This window comes from Plasmodium fragile (genome assembly GCF_000956335.1).
Source record: "Plasmodium fragile strain nilgiri unplaced genomic scaffold supercont1.179, whole genome shotgun sequence".
In the NCBI taxonomy this organism is placed as follows: domain Eukaryota; phylum Apicomplexa; class Aconoidasida; order Haemosporida; family Plasmodiidae; genus Plasmodium; species Plasmodium fragile.
This window is the reverse complement of record NW_012192759.1, coordinates 1-9,800: the sequence shown is the minus strand read 5'-3', so window position 1 is coordinate 9,800 and position 9,800 is coordinate 1. Positions and strand designations below refer to the sequence as shown.

The following is a 9,800-nucleotide window of genomic DNA, read 5'->3' as shown; positions in this document are numbered from 1 at the left end:
CGGTGACGCGGCAGCAAGCGCACGGTCAGTTGAACTGTGTGGACGGATGATAGCAGTACACTTATATTTGTGGCCGTCATGTCGTCCGTCTCCGGCCTTCGACACCGCTCCATGCGGTTCCGCCGCGCACACCTCGTCTACACTCGTGGCCGCACCACAGTGACGCCGCTCCCGTCGTGACTGCACACGTCAGCGAAGGGGTGCTGTTCCGCCGCGTGTGCGCAGTCGTGCAGTCCGTGTAAGCGCGGTGCGGGGCGTATTCGTATTAGTATTCTTACGAATCGCATGCTTGCTGCCGTTACCTGCTCCTTGTATCTCTGGCGGTGACTTGGACTTTTCTATTACTTCGTCCTTCATTTTTACGAATACTTCCTTCACCACTTCCACTATCTCTTTTCCAATGCCACCATTAGCCATGGCACCTACCCCGGGATGCACCTTCCCTGATGTTCTTCCTAATGCATCGTTTCCGCTCTGTTCCATGTCTTTCTTGTACGTTTCCCATTTTAGTTTGCATTGTGGGTCCTTCTTTATTGCGTTTATACGATCATTTATTGTTGTATTTGTCTCTAACCATTTTTTTACCGCACCCTGCAAATCCGCTGTTCCTACCTTTGTACCCCTGTACTCATCCAGCTTACATTTGCCGGTGAAAAGCGGATTAGAGGTGTCTCCCGTTCCCACTGCAATCTGCTTCATTATCTTCCAAGCTTGATCTATTGCAGGCCACTCATCTCTACACTTTATTTCCGCCAATATATACGCAAAAACATTTGCCACCATACACCTCATAATAGCCTTCATGTCGTTATCATTTTCCGATGGTTCGTTATCATTTTTCAGTTGACTGCCCCACCCAGCTACAAAATGTAATGCTCCAACCATCAGTCTGCATTTCATCTTGTCCGCAACTGTGTGTCCGGTGTAGAAGGTTCCCTTATGCCTGTCTCCTCTACGTTCCCAACCTGCATCCCCACAGCTTGTGGCATAGTCCTCTAAGTTGTCCTCTATCTCTTCCATGTAATCCACGAATTGTGCTAACACATTCTGCATATCTTCCCATAGTGCCTTCTACGAAATATATACATAGAGAAAATGATTAATGTATAACAATATATAAACTCTATAAGACTCTACCTTCCCTGCCGTATGTGTTACCGCACATATATGTACCAACACTATTTTCCGCCACCCTTCTTCGCTGTGTCGTGCAATCCCTTGTTCTGAGTGAACACTTACATCAAGCTGTTCCTGTTTCCATAGTCCCCTCTTTATGGCCCAGTCGGCCAGTACATGCACCAGATGCCGTGCCATGGTGCATTACGTCTCATAATACAGGATACTAATGGTCTCTGAGAATATCATGCACATTATTCATATTCCGCCCTGATGCTATGCACATGTCTGCCTCATTAATATTCTTATTACTATATGAGTGGGGGGAATACCCCTACACTGAATTCATATAAGGCAAATGCACAATACAGAATTGCAAGGTTCACTACCTGTTTACACTATTCTGATATTGTTTAGGAGAGACAATAATCTGCACAGAAAAAAAAAGGAGTACAAAAATGAAGAGAAAAAACAAAAAAAAACAGGAAGACCGGAAAGATCAAAAAAATAGGAAAAACACTACACGCAACGCGGCATGAACACAGCCCCACGTCCTGCTGCACTAAACGCCTGTCACACACTGTGTCTCTCTGTGCGTACACCTCAAAACCGCAGTATAACAACAACAACATCAATTCTTCTTCCGTCTTGCACGCGGCTGCGTCGTCGGACAATGGGTTTACCGGGGCCGCGTTGGCTCGGAGAGACAATGTGCTCCTCCTTCTTACACTCGGACAATCCTGCGTCGAATATTTCTTACACTCGGACAATCCCGTTTACCCGGCCGCGTTGGTCGACGCGTGTGGTCGGACAATCTGCCCTCCTTCTTGCACTCGGCTAATTCGTCGAATCGGTCTTGCACTTGGCCGCGTTGCTCGTGGACAATGTCCGTTAGCCGGGCACGTTGCTGGGAGAGACAATCTGTGCTCCTTCTTACACTCGGCTACAATGCGGTTTACCCGGCCGCGTTTGCGCGGAGAGACAATCTCTCCTTATACTGGAATGCGTAGTCGCATTCTATATTTGTTCTGCACTATACCCTGCGAATGCACGTGCGCAGCTTTTAATAATTAACTTCACATAAAGCAGAATACTACCCCTTCATATTATTCATTTAAATCTACATGTTATATGCATGTAACCGGTACCACCCTGTCCCCATGGTCATGTTAAAAGAAGTTGACTACACAGAAAAAGAACAAAACAAAAGCAACAGTAAGCATAAAGAAACAGAAAAAAGCAGAAGAGAGCAGAAAAAAAAAAACGTATGGAATAGTAAAAACAAGAAATACATTATGTATATCACATAATGAATTAAACGTGGTCTAATGTTAGCATGCGTTATTTCCCATTCATATGCCCCGTCATCCGAATGTCACAGTTGCTGCAATAGGTCATCCACATATAACTCCTTCTCCTGCAAACTGCGTTCGAGCTCGCACTGCTCAATGACTAATGCCAGGATCATTATCCATGTTTTAGCGGTTAACGGTTTTTTCATATGAGGTTGCTTATGCAGTTTCGTGCATGGTACATCCCGCAGGCGTAGCCTCTGTTGTGCTGCCATTACTTTGTCCACGTGTAAGTGTTGTTCTACGCGAGGTATTTCGCCTTTGTGCGATTCTGTCTCCTCCTCTACATTATTCAACAAATGTGGGAACCACTCCTCCGCGTTATAGATACTCATTTGCCGATGTTGTTGCGCTATCCACTGTCTCCACAAGCGCAGTTTCTTCATCGGCAGGATTGCGGCTGCACCGAATTCACGCTGCCCGTATACTCCGTTGTCCTCGTCTGCCGCCATGTGATCACGCAGGTATTGTTTCCATTCCGATTTGAGGGCATTAAACCACGGCTGCGTCGTGCACTCCTGCAATATATGTTTGTTGCGGTCAATCCAGTTAATCCATTGGGTGCAGTCGGAGGTCGCGTGCTCGGGGTAGGAATGAGCATTCTGTTCTGCATCTAACTGTATGGTGTCCATACAACTCCATGGGTCGGGGTCCTCGTAATTCGGTGGACAAGGGCCCGTCTCTAACTGTATAGTTTCCATACAACTCCATGGATCGGGGTCATGAGGTCGACAACGGTCCGTTGCTAACTGTATAGTTTCCATGCAACACCATGCATCAGGTTCGTCGGCGTCATTCGGTGGACAAGGGTCCGTTGCTAACTGTATGTGTTCCATACAACCCCATGGATCGGGGTCATGTGGTGGACATGGATGTATGCCGTTGACGTCAGTGGGTGGATCGAGCATGGAGGAAACATTGGTCCCTGGTGAATCGTGATTCGACGAAGAAGCCGGGGAACTACTATACTCGTTTGCATCCCGCATCCAATCCTGCGTAAACTGCTCCACGACAATCTGCCAATAGTCGTCTTTGACGCTGTCCCATTCGGTTGCTTCACATTCGTTGAGCACTTCTAGATGTAGCTCGATGATCGTGCGCGTATGCACGCGTGGTGGGCGTCGGCGGCGGGCGGCGGGCAATCTGCCGCGCTGCCTATCCCGAACCATGGTGTAGCCGTAATCGGGTGGCGGCAGTTCGCCGCGTTGTAGATGGTCCAATATTTCTTCGTCGAGTGGCGGTGACGGCACGTCACGAACGGTTCGATATGTTCGTCGTCGTGTTTGTCCGAGGTACGCAAAGTACTAAGCAAAAAAAGGGGGGTAAAGAGGAGGGTGAGGACGGTAGGATAAAAGGAATGAACGAGGGTGTAGGAGTACATTTGTGTTAGAACGATCATATATTGAAGCCGGTTGGGATGTTCTAAGGTATAAACATCCTGCACATGCGGGATTGCGTGATTGTCGTGTATGCTTACCTTCCATAGGAAAAAGGCAATGACCCCAATACCAACCACCGCGGGAATGATCGCGGGGGTGTATGGCTTGACATCTTCCCATGTGAGGCCGGGCGGCACAGAAGGGGTGGCAGGGGTAGGAGCAGCACCTGCACCTCCTGTAGTTGCAGTACCATGACCAGTAGAACCGGGTCGTGAGGATGAGGAAATGCCACTTCCTCCCCCTCCTCCGCCACTTCCACCTGCTCCACCACCTCCTGCGGAAGTACTTGGTACCTGACCATCGGGCAAAATGCCACTACTACCCGATTGATTGGGGTTCGGGTTCGGTTTTGGTTTGGGTGGATTGAGAGGAGGGGGGTCATCATTACCCTGGTGTCCAGTGCTGGGTGTACCGTCTGCACCTGTTGCGCCTGGAGAACCGGGGGCACCAGGCGCAGTGGGTCTTCCACCATCTGGACTCTGCGTTGCTTTTTCTCCCCCAGACGCAGGCTCTCCAGTAGGAGGGATCTGGTACGTAGTAGTTTCCTTCGGGACATCCGGATACTGTCCTGTTTGTGGTGGTACACCTGCTGCTTGTGGTGACGGTGGCGGATCCGATGCGGATGCTGCTGATGCATCCAGACCAGTAGCCGTCGTTTCTTGGGAAGGATCCTTACCTGTAAATTCGGAAGGAAAAGTGAACATAATGAAGCTAAAGTTTGAAAGGCTGGTTGTTATGGTCCGTCGCTGGATGGTGGGCCACGCTGCGAACGGTGGTTGGCAGGTGCCACCCCGGGAAAAGACTCTCTCTGTCTCTCGCACAACACACACAACACACACAACACACACAACACACAGACACCGTGTGTGTGTCAACCTGGCGACGTCGACGTCTGCGTCCGTCTAGGTCTACCTGTTGACGTCCACATCCCGCGTCCGGTTACTCTCATTGCCTTTGTTTGTTCTCTGTCCTGAAAGTGTTGTGTCGTTTTTGTTTTTTGGAGACCCTTTCAAGTGTCCCCGAACTTACGGAACCAGGATGCACACTTCTCTCGTGTATTATCGTATAGAACTTATCACCTGGAACACTTCCCTTGGAACACGTAGGAGAGGATGGAGCGCTCGCGAAACTAACTGTTGTACCAACATGATTAGGATCATATTCTGATTTAGATGTGAACTCGGTTTTACCACAGTCCGGATCGGATGAATCCTGTGTTCCCTTACCTTCTTTAGTGGATTGGGTGTCACCTGCACCGGTAGCTTTTGGTGGTGCCGCAGGTGGGGGTTGTGGTACGGGTGCTGGGACTGGTAAGACGACGTCCGTTGCTGCTGAGCCATCTGACCTGCCTGCTCCTCCTGATGGTGACGATGCTTCCGGTGTCTTTGTCTGATCTGCCTTGTCGTGCTGCTTCTCATCCCTGTTCTCACTGTTCCCCTCTGTTTTCTTCCCGTTAGATTCCCCTTCTGCCTTCTTGTTCTTTTCCTTCGCTGCAAATGAAGAAAGATAGAAAGACGGTACAAACACCATACAAGGATGATAAAAAAAAAAAGGACACAAAGTGGTACAGAAAGAAGGGGGCCGGGACGGTTCGATCAGGTAGCGGCAGGGTAGGTCGGCTGCATGGGTCGATGCAGTGGGTCGAGGTGCACTGCGATGGACTGGGTGAGGCGGCAGCAAGCGTACGGTGAGGTGCACTCGGTGTACTCGGTGAACTGGGACTAGATGGTAGCAGTACAACTTTTATGTTGTTGTCGCCGTCCGCAACCGCCGTCCTGTGCCGTCGTGACCGCCGCTACACTCGTCACTGGTCCGCTGCACGGTACGCTCGCCTTTCCCTTCGTGTACGCCGCTGTGATCGGCTCAACGACGGAGTCATGTTGTGCCCGCCTGTGCGTTGTGGCACCGTCGCGTTTGTGGCGGTGGCCGTGCATCCATATCCGTGCCATCCGTATCTGTACCGTACGGGCCGTATGGGTAGCACGGTGTGTGTGTATTCGTATTCTTACTTGCTAGGTCTTTAATTTTGCGTTCAACTATGGCCTTCACCTTCTCAACAGCTTTCTTCGTCTCCGTCCTTACTTGCGCCTCCGTTTGTTTTACCTCAGGCAGCTTTTTGCTAATGTCCGGGTCTTTGTCTGTAACACCCTTCTCCCCTTTATACTTTTTCCAATTCTGATCACAGGGCATCTGGTGCTCTATCGTTGCTATATCTCCCATTATTCCTTGGTCTACGAACCATTCTGCGATGTGTCCATTTATTATTGCAGGTGTCGTCCGACTACCCTTGTACCCACATTGTGTGCATGTGCCATCCATAACAGGACCCGTTAGTGCCCCGTGTCCCAATGTCTCATCCCCCATGTTCTTCATGGTTTTCCAAGCGTACTCCACACCCCTCTTCCATCCTTCCTTTTTACAATACTGATTCTTCAGCATGTATCCAAATACATTCGCTACCTCACACCTGAACTTTTCGTACAATTTATCGTCATCCGTTTTCTGTGCTTTCTCACTATTGCCATGTTTTCCCTCCTGGTTCGCGAAGAACAAAGCAAGGGTCATAAGTCTGCACCTTACGACGTCTGCTACCGTTTGTCCCTTATATTGATGAGCATCGCCGAAATCATCCCAACCAGAATTGTGACAATTTTCACCGTATGCATCCATCATATCCTTTTTGTCTTCCATATAATCAGTAAATTGCTGCAATACGGTCTTCATTGTTTCCAGTGTTGCTGTCTGTATTATGGTGATGGTAATATAGGAATATGCATGACTACAGTTCATCTATGTTTTACCCACCAGGAGCGTGGGCACTCTCATTTATACATTTAACTGTATGAATAGGTTTTTCTTCGTGTTCTTCCCTCTTTCCTTCACCTAAACTTACATCATAATACTGCAGCACGTGTACGTGCCTGCTCTTGCCTTCCAATATGCTCTGCCATGGACAATCCTCTCCTGCGGCGGGCTTCTTCGCCAGCGGTTTCGCCGCTACTGGTTTGGCAGGTTTCGTTCCTCCGCTGCCGGTGTTGGTGTCGCCGGGTGGTTTGGCTGGTGCTGGTTTGGCTGGTGCTGGTTTGGCTGGTGCTGGTTTGGCAGGGGCGGGTTGGGCGCCTGGACGCGGTGCACTGTTTGCTCCTGATGTATCTGATGCTCCTGGCCCATTTGACTGTCCGTGTTCTTTTCCTGTGTGCACATTCGACGGGGACTGCGTCCCCGTATTGTCGCTGTTCGCGTCTGCTGCCGCTTTCTTTGCCTTTAATAAGTTCTTTACACAATCCTTATCCCCTTCAGTACATGTTTTCACTGCCTGTATTATTTCCGGCACCTTCTGTCCTAAATCGTGGTCCACATTCTTTATTTCTGCCTGCACTTTCTCCTTTAACGCCGTGCTGTCGTCCCCATGCCCTACTCTCGCTTTGGATCCCGTTTCCACCCTACACCCGTCCCCCAACACTCCCCAATCCCCGTCCCCGGTGTTCTGTCTATTGTTTTCATTCCATCTCTGCATTACTTCCCACAAATCCCTATCCTGTGCACTCTTGCCTCTGTCTCTGTCCCCCCCTTTTCCCGCATCCACCTCCTCACACGCAATATTGCCCAGCTCCCTCTGGAACACGTTCTTTATTTCGCCATGAACAAGATTGAAAGCAAACTGTGCACCAGGTCCCTTTAAACACTTCATGCCCATTATTTTCTTCATAAATATATTAACTAGAATACATCTCATATAGTTATCTATTTTCTTTGCTTCTTCGTCCATACCGTCCTGACTAATAGGGGCTCCATTTAAATTAATTCCATGTTTAAAACGTAATGCTGTGAACGCTAACTCGCACAAACCTTTGTCCGCAACATTCCACTGTTTCCCATCTTCCCCATTCTGTCCTGCTGCACACATGATCGTTGGTGTCCCACTGTCCACGGTTTTTTCCATAAATTCCCTAAATGTTTTCCATACTGCTTCCACATTTTTCCAAAAATGTTCCTGCAGGTACAGCATTCATCATATGTTACCGAATGAACTATATTTCATCTTCCACTTTTCCTTACTATATAAATGTGGATATGAGTACATGTTGCTCCTATACATATCCATGTCCCCCTTCTGGAGAACGCATAGCACTTCACAATATGAACGTATATATTCTTCCCAGGGAACTTCACTACATTTTCATAATATAATTAAGTTCCTTTTCTTCACTCTTGTACATATATGAACTTACCCTAAAGTTTTCATCTTCCTTCACTCCTATTTGTTCTCGTCCCTGCTTAATATAATTGTCCCATAATAATATTAAATAGTTCCACATGGCTTCCTGCTTATTCTCATTTTATATAGGATGCCACGCTCCTGGATCCTTCTTCAAAGTTCAAATAAACTGTACATTATCCTTCACACACATATTCCTCTAATGAAAACACCTATCATCACATACTCAGAATAATCCTCCAGCATGAAAATCTTTAACCACAATACCCCCCTTAACAACAAATACCCGCACTTAACAACAAATACCGCCCTTAACCACAAATACCCCCACGTAACAACAAATACCTCGCCTTAACAACCAATACCCCCCCGTAATAACAAATACCCCCCCGTTCACAACAAATACCGCACGTAACAACAAATACGCCCTGCCTACACTGTCTCTGTGTGCGCGTACACTAAACCCCTTGTACACTAAAACCGCAGTAACAACAACAACATCAATTCGCTGCTTCCGTCGTTGCTGCCGTCGTCCCTGCCGCCGCTACTTGGTTGAATCGTTTACTCGAACGCCGTAATCGAACCGCTTCACTCGGCTACATCGTCGAATCCTTCTTACACTCGGACCGATCGTATGCTCGGAGAGACAAGCTGTCCTTATACTCGAATGCGTATGTGCGTTCTATATGTGTTCTGCACTATACCCTTAGAATGCACGTGCTCATCTGTTAATAATTAACTTCACATAAAGCAGAATACTACCCCTTCCATATTATTCATGTAAATCTACATGTTATATGCATGTAACGGGTACGCACCTGTTCCTATGGTCATGTTAAAAGAAGTGGACTACACAGAAAAAGAACAAAACAGGGCAAAAGTAAACAGAAGTAAGCAGAAGGAAGCAGAACAGAGCAGCAAAAAAAAAACGTATGGAATAATGTAAACGCGAAATATATTGCGTATATCACATAATGAAGTAAAAGTGGTGTACGGTCAGCATGCGTTATTGCATTATTCCCATTCATGTGCCCCGTCATCCGAATGTCAGAGCTGTTCCAATAGGTCATCTACATATAACTCCTTCTCCTGCAAACTGCGTTCGACTTCGCACTGTTCTATGACTAATGCCAGGATCAGTATCCATGTTTTAGCGGTTAACCGTTGTTTCATGTAAGGTTGCGGATGCAGTTGCGAGCGCGGTGCATCTCTGACTTGTAGCAAGTGTTCTGTTGCCGTTACTGCTTCCACTTCTGTGCCTTTTTCCGCTATAGGTGCTTGGCCGTGTTGCGGTACTGTCGCGTCCTCTACATTATTCAACAAACGTTGAAACCACTCCTCCGCGTTATACATACGCATTTGCCGATGTTGCTTTGCGACCCATTGTTTCCACAACCGCAGTTTCGTCCTTTCCATGGTTGCCGCTTCACCGAACTCACGGTGCCCGGATACGCCGTTGTCGTCGGTTGCCGCCATGTGCTCACGCAGGTATTGTTTCCATTCCGATTTGATTTCATTGAACCATGTTTGCCCCGTGCACTCCTGCAATAGGTGCTTGTTGCGGTCAATCCAACGCAGCCACGTGGTAGTGTGGGATGTGGTTATGTCTGTGATGTCGGGCTGAGGATGATCACATGTGGGTGTGTCTGTGACTGCGTTACCGGAGCCTGGTGG

At 48.1% G+C, this 9,800-nt stretch overlaps 3 protein-coding genes across 3 annotated transcripts; all 3 read right to left on the bottom strand.

Annotated features, from left to right (window-relative positions):
* Nucleotides 1-189: 189 nt before the first annotated feature.
* On the bottom strand, nt 190-1,314 carry AK88_05615 (uncharacterized protein; the record flags this gene model as incomplete). The annotated part of the gene is made up of 3 exons (XM_012483217.1): nt 190-203; nt 303-1,071; nt 1,240-1,314. 3 exons carry the CDS (start codon nt 1,312-1,314, stop codon nt 190-192), a joined length of 858 nt encoding a protein of 285 aa, XP_012338640.1.
* Nucleotides 1,315-2,491: 1,177 nt separating this feature from the next.
* AK88_05614 (uncharacterized protein) lies at nt 2,492-7,916 on the bottom strand (the record flags this gene model as incomplete). Its single annotated transcript, XM_012483216.1, has 5 exons — nt 2,492-3,772; nt 3,946-4,583; nt 4,987-5,397; nt 5,917-6,649; nt 6,801-7,916. 5 exons carry the CDS (start codon nt 7,914-7,916, stop codon nt 2,492-2,494), a joined length of 4,179 nt encoding a protein of 1,392 aa, XP_012338639.1.
* A 1,257-nt stretch (nt 7,917-9,173) lies between these two features.
* On the bottom strand, nt 9,174-9,602 carry AK88_05613 (uncharacterized protein; the record flags this gene model as incomplete). The annotated part of the gene is made up of 1 exon (XM_012483215.1): nt 9,174-9,602. One exon carries the CDS (start codon nt 9,600-9,602, stop codon nt 9,174-9,176), a length of 429 nt encoding a protein of 142 aa, XP_012338638.1.
* Nucleotides 9,603-9,800: the final 198 nt, after the last annotated feature.